General features: G+C 54.1%; 1 protein-coding gene across 1 annotated transcript; it reads right to left on the bottom strand.

The window, feature by feature from the left end:
* Nucleotides 1-361: 361 nt before the first annotated feature.
* On the bottom strand, nucleotides 362-13834 carry DCST1 (DC-STAMP domain containing 1). Its single transcript, XM_004693641.1, has 16 exons — nucleotides 13759-13834; nucleotides 13392-13517; nucleotides 13250-13324; nucleotides 9494-9622; nucleotides 8529-8668; nucleotides 7649-7847; nucleotides 7416-7559; nucleotides 6802-6923; nucleotides 6288-6445; nucleotides 4175-4274; nucleotides 3967-4062; nucleotides 3719-3845; nucleotides 3245-3361; nucleotides 2695-2837; nucleotides 2453-2566; nucleotides 362-592 (listed from the first exon to the last, which is right to left on the bottom strand). Exons 1-16 carry the CDS (start codon nucleotides 13832-13834, stop codon nucleotides 362-364), a joined length of 2097 nt encoding a protein of 698 aa, XP_004693698.1.
* Nucleotides 13835-14121: the final 287 nt, after the last annotated feature.

The raw sequence follows: 14121 nt of genomic DNA, 5'->3' as shown, positions 1-14121 counted from the left end.
CCCGCCCCCGCCACGGCTCCGCCCCCGCCGGGCGCCGGGTCCTAAAGGGGCGGGGACCCTGCCGGCGCAGCTGGACCCCGCCGCGTTCCGGCTGCTGCTCAGGGTGGAACTCGAGAACCTGTCTGACCCGCTTGCGCGTCAAGGCTCCCCGGCTCTGGGTCTGCACCCCTTGCTAGCAGCTTTGCCTCACGGGCACGGCCCGCTCGGCAGAGGCCCGGCGAGCCACTTCTCCCGACTGCGGGCCGGCAGCTAGGAGCTCGCCCTCCCGCACAGATCATGCGAATCGCGGGCAGCGGGAATGTACAACGCGTTTTATTAAACCAGAAGGCGCGGGGCGCGAGAGCGGGCCGTATGCCCCCCTTCACTCCGCGTAGGTAGCGTCATCGTTGCTGTCGCTGAAGACGGAGGACAGATTCTTCGGGGGTTTGCAGATCGGACACCGCAGCCGTATATTGAGCCAGCACGACTGGCAGTACATGGTCTCGCAGTCCGGGCACACGTAGGAGTCGGGCGTCTGGGCTGCTAGGCACACCGCGCAGTGCCGGCGCTTCCAGCGGCGCAGGAACGGGCAGAGGCGGGTCAGATGGGGGCGCTGTTGGGAGGATTTAGAGTGGGGAATGGAGGGTTCTGGGCAACTGTACAGCGCTTCTAGTCCTTCTAGTCCGGTTTATCCAGGCCTGACAATGTCACCTGTTTGGAGGAAGCTGGATTTGGCAGAGATGACCCCTGAAGGACAAGTGTACTACGGAGTGGGTTCTAGAGAGCCTCTGTTCCCCACTTCTGCAATGAAGAGTGGGAGGATGCAGCTGGACTCTGTCCCAGCCAGTAACAGCAACAACCATCATTTGCACTTTTCCATAAATCAGTCCTACTTTGTCCCCAAGATGAGGCTGAGAAGTGATTAGGGCAAATAAGACATCACTATTGTGTCCCCTACTTTACAGATGAGAAAGATGAAGCTCATAAAAGTTAAGTAACTTTCCCAAAAGCACACAGATCATAAACAAACCTGGCCAGATCTAGGAACAGTGATGCCAAATTACAAGCGTGGTTCCAGATGCTCACCTCCATACACACAACTGCCAGGAGTGTTTCTCCACAAGCCATTTTACCAGGTCACTCTGTTCAAGAAATTTCACCCCACTGCCTGCCCAAAGTCTGAACTCTTAGCGTTGGTCTCCAGGTCCTTCCTTAATCTGGTCCTTTTCTGGTCTTTGCTCTCACCCTTTCCCAAACAGTGCAACCTCTGTGCCAGTGTCTCCTTAAACTAGCCCTGATACTCGGCATTTATTCCCTTTGGGCTTTTGAGTCTTTGCACATCCTGTCCCTGCTGCTTGGAAAGAATACCCTTCACTTATCTATCCATCTTCCCATCAAATTTAGTTATTTCAGAACCAGACCTTAGGTATTTTGTATTTTCATCAGGCATTCACCCAGCCCCTATTGTGTTTCATGGGGGATGAAGAATCAAGCCATGGGAGGAAAAAGTTAAGCTCTCTTGTTTGTATGAGTTTAGTTAAAGTTGATTAAATGAGAATTGGATGTCACTCTCTATATATACGTATATATAAAACATTGGGCTATAGCCTAGGAAACTAAGTTAATTTACTCATTTTCTACACTAACCACATAAGGAAGGCATTGCTATTATCATCACCTCTTTCTCAAATGAGAAAATCAAAGCTTGCAGAGGTGATCGCTTGCCTAGGGTCACACAATAACTATCACATGTGGAGAACTTGCTGCGTGCCTGCCACAGAAAGTGAAACTCATTCAGTGGGAGTAGTTAATTCCACTTTACAGAAGGGAAAAATCAAGGCACAACATTTCAATAGTGCTCAAGATCACACACTTGTCAGAACAGTAAGGGGAGGAGCCAGGATTTAAACACTGGCCCTCTGGCTCCAGAGCCCCACACCAGTCCAGTCTAGGCCTTCCAGATCTTCTCCCATTAGTTGGAAGAGAAACTGGTCTGGTGATGGCCTTGGCTAAGGTCACATGGCTTAATGAGGTGGTGTGGACTGGAAGTTGGCCCTTCTGACTTCATGCTCTTTCCATGAAATACCTGCCCCTTCGCAAGGCCTTCTTGCCCCCCAGGATGCTGCCCGCTCCTCTGAACTGTACTGAGCTTTGGTCTGCAGCCCTCCAGCAGAAACTGTGGCTTTGCCTTGGGCCCCAAATTTCTGATGAACCCCTCTTGTTTTCCTTTGACCCAACTAGCAAATCTGCCAGCCTCTCCATGACCCACTAGGCTGGGCTGAATCTTGGGATACAGAGACGGTTGTGGCCCTAATCTCCAGATGTGGGACCACAGGTGGCCTTAGCATGCAGAACTCACTGAGCCCCTGTAAGCCTGGGGACCTTGGTGGATGCTGGTAGGCTGGAAGGAGATGCCCCCCCCCCCCAATACACACAGAGTTCTCAGACCCAGCAAGCACGGGCCTGGACTTACTGGAGCCTTCTGCTGTTGTGCGTGCTTTATGATGACAGCCACCCTCACTTGTATGAAAGCTGCTCTCTTCCTTAGTAGCTCATTGTAGAGGAACAGAATCCGCTTCTTTTCTCTCTGGGGCCAGGGAGAGGGGACCAGTGATAGGCAGTTCTCCCTAGAGATGGGGTTGGGGTAGGGAGTGGGGTGTGGATGGGTATGTGTATGCATGTATCAGGGGTGGGGAGGCCTTGGGAGGGGCACACCTTGGGGAAGTAGAAGGCTGCAATGACCCTCCGGAGCCGGTAGCCGAAAGCCTGTAACAGGCAGAGACACAGCAGCACGCCCATGGGTACAGCAACCCGTACGTAGGCCCTGGATTCCAGGCTCACAGGCTGGGGCAGGCAGGCTGGGGGCAGGGGCAGGCAGGTGAGAGCCTGGCCAGGACCCCAGGAGGGACCCTGCAGCCCTGGGTAGACCTCCCCCTCCCAGCCAGGTGACCCTGGTGTGCCTGCCTCTGGCCTGCAGAGCTGCGGCATCAGTACTGTGTCCCTAGGCCTGGCACTGAGACAGAAAGTTTCTGTTTTGACAGAAAGTTCTATTGGACAGCACCACTCCTGAGGGCTGGGACCTTCTGTTCCTGACTCTCCAGACTAGTGCTCCTGCTCCCCAAGCCTGACTGCTGTTCCTGCTCTGATCTTAAGCAGAGAGAACAAGCTGACTCTACACCCAAGGCCGGCCCCCCAAATCTTTGCTTGGGCAAGACCTTTGCCCCCAGCCTCAATTTCTCTAACCCAGATTTTCAGTTCTACTCACGTGCGTTCGTTGTTTCAATCACTGTGTCAGAGGAGGTGTTCAGGAGCCCTATAGTTTTCCGAAGAAGCCCAGAAAGCATGGAGTCTCCCCCGACCTTCACCTCCAATTTATGACTGCCTGAGGCCAGGATGGATATAGTGGGGTCAGGAAAGAGAGGGAGGAAAGGGAATGAGAGGAGAGAGGCTCTGGATGTGGGGGCGAGCCTCAGTCACAGAAATATTAATGAGCTTCTCTGGAGTGTTTGGGATTCACTGAACGCCACCCCCACTACTGGAGATGAAAAGGTGAGGGGAGGCTCCCTCCCCACCCCCCCTTGACAGCTGTCAGTTTGCAGGACTGAGATTAGACCCTGAAAGACTGGGAAGGGCTGACACGCAGTAGGAGGTAACAAAAGGGGAAGACTTGGTGTGGGAGTTCCTGCGGGTGGGGTCTACTAGATAAGGGGCCAGGGGCGGTGAGGGAGTGTGGGCTCACTTCGGAAGGAGTACTTCAGGAAGGTTTGCTGGCGCATGGTGTCAAAGATGGTGTAGAGCACCCAGTCCAGGCCACAGAGCAGCAACAGCAGCAGCAGGACAGGCAGTGCCTCCAAGAGCTCCGTGCCCTGCCAGGAACAGCAGGAGGGCCTGGAGCGCAGGGCAAGGTGGTGCCTCAGCACCTCTGCCCCCACCCTCGGATCCGTGCCTCTAGCGGGATTCCGGGGGCTGGCCACAGGGCGTCCTCACCATATTTCTCATTTCCAAGGCTTGGATAGCAGGTTTCAAGGGGAAGATGATGGTTTTCTCCTCGACTTTTCGAAGTGGCAGCAGGGTCTGTTTGCCCTGGGAAAACAGCCGCATGGGGAAGCCACCCCTCCCCCTCCCCCTCTCCCCTCCTGGAGCCCAAAGGCCCCTGGGCACAGCAGGCACTCAGGGCAGGGTTGTGCTCACACACCAGCCTTTTCCTGCGCTCATCAATCTGACGGAAGTAGGTGCTGATATAGATGTTGTCGAAGCGTATGTCCCTATTATAGCTGTCTATATAGGAGAAGGACCTGTGGACAGAACCGGGTCCGCTCAATCACACGCTTCCATGAGGTGTGCCATCAGCCAACCCAACTAGCAGTGGTGCTGAACTCCACTTATGTCCTAGGAGAGGGTCCCGCCCTGCCCTGCAGCAGCTCAGGGTCCTGTGAAAGACAGACCTGCAACAGATGACACCTGCCAGAGGTGCTGGAGGGAGGGTCTTGCAAGCACATGTGTGTGCAAATATTGGGCTGCAGTTAGCATGGCCAGAATAGTCTAGAAAACCCTGATGATTATAGGATGGATGGGGGCTGCAGGCCAGGGTAAGTCAGAGTGGGGTGTGTCTTGCGGGATACAGAGTAAGCAGAGGAAACAGCAGGGACAAAGCACAGAGACAAAAGCCTCTTAAGGCTGCAAGAGTCACCAGATCTGTTCTGACCCCCACATTTACCTCTCAGTCCCTGCCTCTCTGGTGAGCCCACAGAACATCTGGATGTCACCTCCAACAAAACCCATCCCCGGCTCCCCTTTCCCTTTCCCCTAACATACTCCGAGAGCACCAGTGTTTTCTGTGAATGCAGGTGCGCGCGCGTGTGTGAGCTGACCTAGCTCTCTGTGTATTTCCCTAAGTCCCACATAAAGCTTCAGTTTCCTGGGAGGAGATTTTAATTGTTGGAAATGTGTTTAAAACTGCAACATTACATCAAGTAAGCTCTGTAAACTGTGAAACTTAAGTTCCAATGCTGTTGGTTCAGGGACCCTGTAAAAATCCCGTCTTTGCCTCTGAGAAGGAACCACAAATAGGAAGGCCGCGAGCGCCCCCTTGTGGAGAGACCTACAGCTGCTGCGTCTGGTCTGAGCCTGGGCTCTGCCCTCTTGCCAGCTTAGCCCCTTCGGTGAGTGACCTCACCCAGGTTGAAAGCCCGGAAGTGGCTTTTGAATCTGTGCCTCTTTCCTTCCCTCCTCGGGCTGGCTCTGAGACCTGCTACCCTTTTACCCTTCCTCCATGGATCTCAGGCCAAGTTCCTGCCACGCCCCTCTCTGGCTTACCCTGGCCTGCAGCCCCCGTCCATCCTGTAATCATCAGGGCTTTCCAGACTGTTCTGGCCATGCTAAGTTCAGCCCAGTCCTCCACCCTACCCTCTGCCACCCACAGCCCACAGATGCTGGGGTACTCGTCCAAGAAAACACCCTCCTCCTTAACCACAGTTCCCCCATTCAGAGCTTCCAGCCCAGCTGTGGCTCTTCCAGGGGTGTCGCCCCAGCCCCCACACCTGTCCTGAGAGCCAGTCCTTAGTACAGCCCTGAACCACCTCTATTTTGTGGATGTCTGTCTTGCCTCCCTGACACTAAGAGCCTCCTAAGAACAAGAACATGATCTGTCCACCTCTGTTCTCCTGCAGGACCCTGGGGACACACATAGCCACTCACTTGCAGTCTTCCAGAACCCACAGATGCCCAGGGCGAGAGCCCCTGCAGCTGCCCTCACCCAACCCCTGCCCATCTCAGGCATGTGGGGTGGAGACAGGAAATGGAGGGTCCAGAGGTCAGCAGGGGGAACAGAGTGAGGCCGGGGGCAGCTCAGCTGGACGCCAGGCTGGGTGGGGTTAGGGACTTTGGTCCAAATGGAGGGAAAGTAGCTGCCAGCACAGCAGGCGGGAGAAAATGAAAGCAGAATTGGACGATAAAAATGGCACAAAGTCAGAGCCAAGGGGAATATGAAGGGCAAGAAAAAAAATCAAAAGTCAAAGCGAAAAGTAAAAAAGTCAACGTTGGGATAAAGGCTGGAAGAAGGTAGATGAATGAAGACAGTCGCCCTTTTAAGGTGCTGGGGACATGGGTAACATTTCTCCTGACAAAACGTCCCCATTTCCTGTACTTTGTGTAAGCAAGGAACTCACCGTGATAAAAAAGCAAAGTCATAGACACCAGAAGATTCATGTTCAGGTGTGGCGGGGCTGCTGTTCTGTCTCCTGGTGCCCCCCCCCCATGGCACCCGGGGCGGGGCTCCCCTCAGGGCAGCGGGGGCAGGGTTGGCTCACGCTTTCAGGACCAGCAGGAAGGTGAAGGAGAGCAGCCCGCGCAGCAGCATCAGGGACCACTCCAGCTGGGCCTCCTGGCGTCTGACGTAGTCACGCACCTCAGAGCCCAGGTTCTGCCAGTTCACGTTGGTGCCCACCAGCCCAGACTGCTTCTCTTCCTGGTGGGGGGCACAGTGTCCTGCTGCCATCCCACCTGACCAGCATCTCCAAGCAGGCGCCTCGCGGGGTCCGACTTTCAGGAACCCCCACACCCCAGGTACTGCTTGCCACAGCACCCTGCCCCTGTATCTCCAGACACCCTCTCACACCCAACTGTCCCTTGTGTCCCAGGAAAGACCCCGGTCCCTGCTCTCCTACCCCAAGCCCCTCCCCCATCGGCACCCAATGCCTTCCTCTCCTTGACCTTGCCCCCACACGCAGCCCCTTGGGGCCAGGCCCTCTCCCTTGCAGTCCTCATGCCCTGGTGCTGTGCCCTCTTTCCATATCTCCCTGCACCCTCGCTCCTGCCACCTACCTTGAGGTCAATATTGGCTGAAAATTCCCCATCCAGGCCACGAACCGACTTGTTGAGGGAGTCATAGGTCTGCCCAAAGTTGCCTTCTACTGGGAGGCGCTTGTTACACCAAATCCCCATCACTGTGGGCAGTGGGGCCAGGTCAGGGCCCCCCACAACCTCCTCCTGGCCTTCTCTTCCTTGATCTTCTTTATTCTGTTTTTTATGTCTCTGCCCATGACTTTCTAGCATGGAGGTTCTTCCCACAATGCATCTTCCTTAGCTGCTCTCTCCCAGAAACAGAGCCTGCTTCCCCCCACCCCCCCATAATTTCACATGTCTACAACCAGAGTAATAGTAATCAACACATGTATAGAGCAATTTCTAGTGCCAGTTCTGTTACCTGCTTTACAGGTATTATCTCCCCTAAATCCTCAAAAACTCCTAATGAGGTAAGAAAGCACTATCATTACGCCCAGTCATTGTGTCCACCCACACCGGAGCTTGCAGGGTCACAAACCAGAGGGTAGCACCTCCCACACTCCCTTCTCCTGGCTGCTTCCTGCCCCCATACGGTCTCCAAGGACTCAGCTCCCTAGCCTCAGTGCTCCCCACCCTCCTGCTGCTGTGCTGACCCCGGGCAATGCCACAGAGTTGCTTGAACTGCATGGGTAGGCAGAGCAGGTTGTTCAAGAACGGGACCGGGATGCGTTGCATGCACTGGCTATGCTTTTGGTCAAACCAATTTCGGCAGCAGTTGACGGCCTTCTCCACTATATCTGTGGGAAGGGGCAAAGGGTCTGAGCTCCCCACGCCCTGCCCTGGAGCACCCCCACCCCCACTCCCGCCCTGCCCTGACACCCCTCACAGGAGCAACGCAGCTTGGTTTTGAGCTCGAACATCTTCTGCGTGGAGAGGTATTTCAGAGGCTCTGTCCTGAGGCCTGCCTTCTCCAAGGCCCCAGTGTCGCTGGATGTGTAGCCGGTCTCACTCTTCACCTGGGTGTCCAGTTCCTCGAAGGTGTTGCTGATGTTCCCAGTCTCTTTTCTCAGTGATTCTTTGCTGCCCTGAAGGTAGACAGGACAAGGCAGGGGATAGAGTGGAGGGAGCATGGGGGCACACAAGTCGGGGATGGGGTTCCAGGGCACGTGAGGCCTGTCTGGCTCCCCCATTAGCTAAGCTCTGGGCTCCTTCCTCGGGCCTACAGGGATCCTGGTCTAATTCAGAGGCTTCGGGGAGTCTTTCCTCTTCTCAGCTGCCTCACCCACTGCCTCAACCTCTGCTCACTCACCTCCCTGGCTCCCAGCTCCCACTCAGGCCCCCACCCTCAGATGCTTGCTAACCAAAGGTTGCCCCAGTCTTGGACATCATGCCTCATACTGATCTCTCCCACCCACTCTGCCTTCTCCATGTCACTGAGCTATCAGTCCCTCTCTCCCCAGCTCACCAACACTCCAGTCCTCCCAACCTCTACTCTTCAGCCCTCTGATACCCAATTCCCTCATCCCCTGTCTCTAAACTCTTCCAGACTCCTCAAGACACAGGCCGCCAACCTCTGATTTTGGTGCTCAGATGGAGCCCATCCCATGCCGGAACAGGGCTCTCCTGACGTGTAGTGCCCGGGACCAGAACCACCCTGCAGAGGAGGCCAGTAGTGCTCCCATTGTGAAACTGAAAATCTAGGGTCCCAGCTCCCACACCAAGTCCATGGGAAAGGGAACCCTAGGCCATGTCTTGCAGGTCCTGACCAGAAGGTCCTTGAAGATTGCCTTCAAGGGGGACATGGAGACACGCCAGACATTGCGGGTATTGTTGATCTGCAGTTCCACGAAGCAGCCCAGAGACTCTACTACCTTGTTGAGGTTGTACTTCATGTTGCTCAGTGGTCCTGGGGGAAGAGGCCTCTGGTAGATCATCTCCCACTAATGCTATTCCCTTTCTGGAGCCCACCCCTAGCTGCTAATCTGCATGCAGCTCTAGAGGGCACAGTGATGGGACCCAGAAGCATGGGAGAGGTCATCTCATTCAACTCCTGAGTTTTTTCTTTTTAAAGGTTTTATTTATTTTCGTGTAGAAGAACTGGGGTGTAGGTCAGAGGTGCAGGAGTGAAAGGATTCTCCGGAGAAAAAGTGGGGGGCAGAACAGGCAGACGGACTGAAATACACTACTGAAGGGAACAGTGGGTGAGACAGGAGAGGTCTGCTGTGCCATGTGGGTCACCTCCCTGGCTGAGATCAAATTTAGGCCTCTGTGGAGGGCTGCTGGTGGAAGTGTTGAGACTTAACCCCTAGGCCACCGGGGAGGCCCTAAGCCTCTGATTTTTTTCATTTGTAAAAACTAAGGAGGCCCAGAGATGTGAAGGAATTCTTCTAGGGACATACAGAAAGATGGGGCAGCTGGGAATAGGCTCCCATCCTATACTGATTTATAAGTATGTATTTATTTTATTTCTTTATACATAAAAGAACTGGGGTGCAGACCAGAGGTACAGGGTTGGGTGGTGAGAGGATTCACCAGAGACAGAGTGGGGAGCAGAAACAGGAGAGGTCTGCTGCGCCATGTGGGTCAGCTCCCTGGCTGGGGATGGGGGATCAAACTCGTGGGGGGCTGTGGCTAACTTCATAGTGTTGCACTTTAACCCCTTGCACCACTCCCGCTGGATGACCTACCTACCTACCCAGGGTCATGGCCTCAGTACTCAGGGCACACTCACCCTTGTAGATGGCAGCCAAGGCGTAACCCAGCACAAAGAGCCTGCCTTCTTTGCCCAGCATCTTGGGCAGTAGCAGGAGACTGGCACAGCGGATGTGAGGTGAAGTCCCCCAGCCCACGGCTCCCAAGCCTATCAAGAGAGCCATGGGGTGGTGAGGCAGGGTGAGCCTCAGTTGTTTTTTTTTAAAGGTTTATTTATGTGTACAAAAAACTGGGGTACAGGTCAGAGTTGTGGGGGGCGAGATGATTCACCAGAGACAGAGTGGGGAGCAGAACAGGCAAATTGATGAAGTACACTGAGGGGAGCAGCAGGTGGGTCAGTAGAGGTCTGCTGCGCCATGTGGGTCACCTGCGGAGCAGGGCTCAAACTCGCACCAAAGTGGCCCCAGCCAGCTTCACCGTGCTGAGCTGTAATCCGGAGCACCACCAGGGAGGGCCCGAGCCTCAGTTTTACCAGAACACTTATCCGGTACAACTGTCTCCTAAAGCTACCACTATGCAGCCCTGGCCCCTCTATCCTGACTCTGAGAGGATTTCCAGGCTACTAATTCATTTGCTTGTTCGTTCAATAGCCATTTCTAGAGTTCATCCGCGTGCCAACGCTGCGCGCGGGCATGGAGAGCTGGACAGAAGCTCAGCAGTCGTGACTGGTGACCAATTGTGTGTGTGTACATGTGTGCACATTCGTGTTAGGGAAGGGGGCCAGTGTCCCCGCCTCCTGGGTGGATTCATGTAGACCTCACGCGCTGAGGAAACAGAGAGAACAAGAGAAAAATCCTGGAGCCAGGCAGTGGTGCTCCGCAGAGCCACCCCAACATTCCAGGGGCGCTGACACCTAGCGCACACCTGATTTTAGCCCTTAATTGTGTGTGCCTCTTGGTATGTTTTAGCAGTTTCACATGTGTCTCCCTGTGGTCTCTTCTTGGAGACAGTGAGCTCCTGGAAGCTCGTAATCAGGCGAAGAGACAGACGAATAAACAAATGACTACAGCCCAATGTGCCAAGTGCACCGGGGAGGCGCTCTGGAAGCACTGTGGGAGCCGAGCAGGGAGCGGGGGATTTCTGCAGGGAGGGGTGGGGCTGGGAAGGCTGGACAAAGGAGACGATGTGTCAGCTGGGACCGGAGGATGAGTAAGCAAGCGTTGTTAGGAGGTGCAGACAGCGTTCCAGGCCAGAGGGACAGCATAAGCTGGTCAGGGAACCTAGAAGATTCCTGTGTTGACAGAGCGTTTTTTTGCCAAAACAAACCCCAAGTGCTGACACTTCCTTCCAGCTCTACTGCCCTTGCAGAGGCTCCATCATCTCCCCTGGGACTAAGGAGTCTCCCACTTCCTCTCTTGTTAACCTAGTCTTCAGTGGTCACCAGGAAGCCAGAGCGATCTCGTGAAGGCCTCAGACAGAATACGTCCCTTCCCTGCTTCAGGCCAGCCAATCACTTGCCACCACAGTGGGGATAAGGGCCCAAACCCTGTGACGCTGGTCATGGCCCCTGCCTACCTGCTGACGTGACCTCGCGCAGTGCAGTCCTGCACCTACCAGGTCTGCCCACACAGTCTGTTGCTGTTCCTGGAACAAGCCAAGCTCATTCTCTTCTCAGGTCTTTGCCCTAGCTGCTCCCCCTGCCAGGAGCACCCCCCACCCCCACCTGGCTGGCGCCACCTCGTCATACAGGTTTGCTGCAAACCCTATCAGGTGCCACCCAACAGTTTGTTCTGCCTTCTCCCTTGCTAACGCAACTTGGGTTTTGTTCAAGTGTACTGGGCTGTCCCTGCCCAGGCCCCTGCGGGTAAATGTGGATCTGTATAATCCAGTCGTGGTGTAACAGGGCATTGAAAAGGGCTTGTTCTGTGGTCTTGACCTTGTGGCCAAAGACCCCAGCCGGGGATGACTGCAGACTAACAGTCACCCTACATTCCGAAGAATGACGCGGGGCTGCAGATACCGGCCTTGGGCTTACCAAAGAGCAAAACTAATCTCACCCCTCTACCACAATCAGTGCCTATAAAGACAAGAAATCGGAATTTCCTGAAAGTAGAGAAGCGGTTGGAGAGGGCAGATAGAGGAGGTGTGTTTGTAGAAAGGTTGGGAGTTTACTTGCCAAATGACAGCACCCTTTCAGAGACTGGGCCCGGGAGAAGAGGAACCTGCCATCCCACCCAGACTGGGCTTCCGCCCGGGCAGAACCTTGTAGGGCCATTCCACAGCGCCCACCAGAGCAGCAGGCCTCAAGCCACCATTGAGATTGAGGTTGTCCACACACATGGGCAGCCTGCTTAGGGAAGAAAGTGTGGGTGGCCTGCAGAAGTTCCTCAGCAGAAACTTAAGCACTATGAGGCACCACAGAGGCTCAAGGGGACTGCAAGTGGCCCCGAGACTAGCAGGCTGTGAGTGCCCACCACAGAGCAAGTGGCAGTCACATTAGAATGGTATCAGCGGCTTCACATTTTGGTCCCTTTTCCTCTAATTCTTCTAGTCCCCTTTCTAACATCAGAAGAACCAGAAGGGGAAGGAAGTGAAGAAAAAAAGGAAGGAGCAGGCCCCTCCCCCATCTCCACTGCCAGGGAGCTGGCCTGAGCTAGGGGCCTTCAGAGCTAAGGAGTCCTCTGCCCAGAATGGACTTGAGGTTGGAATTTTGATGTAGAGTGCGCTGGACCTTTCAAGTCCTGACAATAGTCCTAATTGCTAAAGCAGGATTAGGACAGCTAAATAATGATCAGAAAGTTAAGACTCTTCACTAAAGGTGTTAACCTGGAAGAACAGACTTGAATAGGGTGGTCAGAGAACAAGTAGCTTCCTGTTGGTTTCCCACAGAGGTTCATTCATTCAATGATCTGTGGCTGCAGCCAGTTCCATGGTCACCTGGGATAGGTCTGGGAGCTGAGCATGTGCTCTGGTGCTGCCAAGATGTGTGAGGGGAAGTTGGCTGGGCTAGAGGGAAGTTTTCCTTGTTCTTAAGAGACACGAGGAAGAAATGTTCTGGTCTTTTGACATTGCTATATGAAGATGTGATGCCAGGAATTGCTGCAGCCATTTCATGAAGAGCAGTGGTTGAAAGGCCAACAATGGCAGAGGGGGAAAAGACGAAAAAGAACCTGGGTCCTTGATGGGCCTACTGAGCTCTGGATTATCCAGACTCCACGCTACCTTGACACCTGCTGTTCCATAACAAACTTCCTCTATGGTTAAACTAATTTTGGTTCAGATTTCAGATTTTTGTTCTTTCAGCCCTGATACAAGGTCTTCATTCAAAAAGTCACTTTCTTTGAGAGGCCTCTCTGACAACTCAGAGCTAAGGCAGCTCCCCACTCCCTTTCCATCACAGCTTCTGGTTTAATTTTTTCACACCACCTGTCACTCTCAAAAATGCTATTTTTCTTGTGTTGTCTAATTCCACTAGAATGTAAACTCTAAAAGAGTGGGGAGATTGTTAGTCTTGGTCGTGCTCAATTAGTACTGAATGGACGAACAAATTTAATGTATCAGGAGGAGCAATAAACTAAAGCCAGACAGGACAGGAGAGAAGGGCTTGGATTTGAACTATGTCACACCAGAAATAGGGAAGCCTTCAAAGTGAGGAGGCCTCTTGAAGGCAAGGACTGTGGCTTCTTCCCAGGGCTGGGGTCTGTCTCCTTTCCATCTCTTCTCAGAGCTCAGGACAAGGCTGAGACCACGGGGATGCTTAGGGACAGAAGAAACCCACCCACACCTCGGGCATCCTGGGCGGGCCCAAGTTCCCCCGGCCTTAGCTAGCACCAACCTGCCAAGCCATACAACACCATTATCTTCTGTTCTTCATAGATGTCCATTGGGTTCACCAGGAACTGAAAGAGACCTAAGGGCACAGGGTTACCTCAAAGGTGCAAAGAGGGCCCCACCCTGGGCCTCTCCCCAACACTCACCTATAGCCAGAAGCCCTCCAATGCCTGCCCCCAGCAAGACAGCACTTATAGGAAACTGTCCTGGCTGGCGACATAGGAATTTTTTAACGGGGCTGGGCAGCACCCAGCTCAGGAACCTCTGTATAGCTGGGGATGGGGATGGAGGAGGTTAGTCCACAGGACCAACACCCCACTCTTCTGCCTGGAAAATGGTTTGTTAGGATTGGGGGGTGGGTAGGGGGTCAAGGTTGGATGTGGGCACTGAATAAGGGGAGGGAGGCGGGCGTCCCGAAAGCCAGGGGAGGGGAGGGCTCCTGAAGGGCCAGCTGATGAGAGGCTTGGGGCCTGTGGGGTGCTGTGAAGGGGCCATGTCTTTGGGGTGACTCACTGGTGTGGGGTAGCTTTTGCTCTTTTGCTCTCTTGTGGTGACGTCTAGTTTTCGTAGGTGTGGAGTCCTTTTTCATCCCAGCAGTCTCCTCAAAGATGTCCTTGGATGTGAGGTTCTACTTCTCCTCACCCACAGCCTGCTTGAGTCTGTGTCTTAATCCCTCTGCGCTGAGGTATGAGGAAGAGGTGAGTGACTCCCCGACCCTTCCCTCCTCTTTGGAACTAAGCACGGGATTCCAGGATGTGTCCAATAAAAGCCTCCCAGAATCTTAGAATATGGTGAGGAATTCCAAGACCCGTTAAGAGTCACTGATCACTTAGAGACAGTAATCATTTGGTCCTAGCAGCCATGCCCAAGGCTGGG

The sequence above is a fragment of the Condylura cristata genome, unplaced genomic scaffold (assembly GCF_000260355.1).
Source record: "Condylura cristata isolate star-nosed mole 26May11 unplaced genomic scaffold, ConCri1.0 scaffold00040, whole genome shotgun sequence".
Classification (NCBI taxonomy): domain Eukaryota; kingdom Metazoa; phylum Chordata; class Mammalia; order Eulipotyphla; family Talpidae; genus Condylura; species Condylura cristata.
Note: the sequence above shows the minus strand (reverse complement) of the source record. Positions and strands in the feature narration are given on the sequence as shown.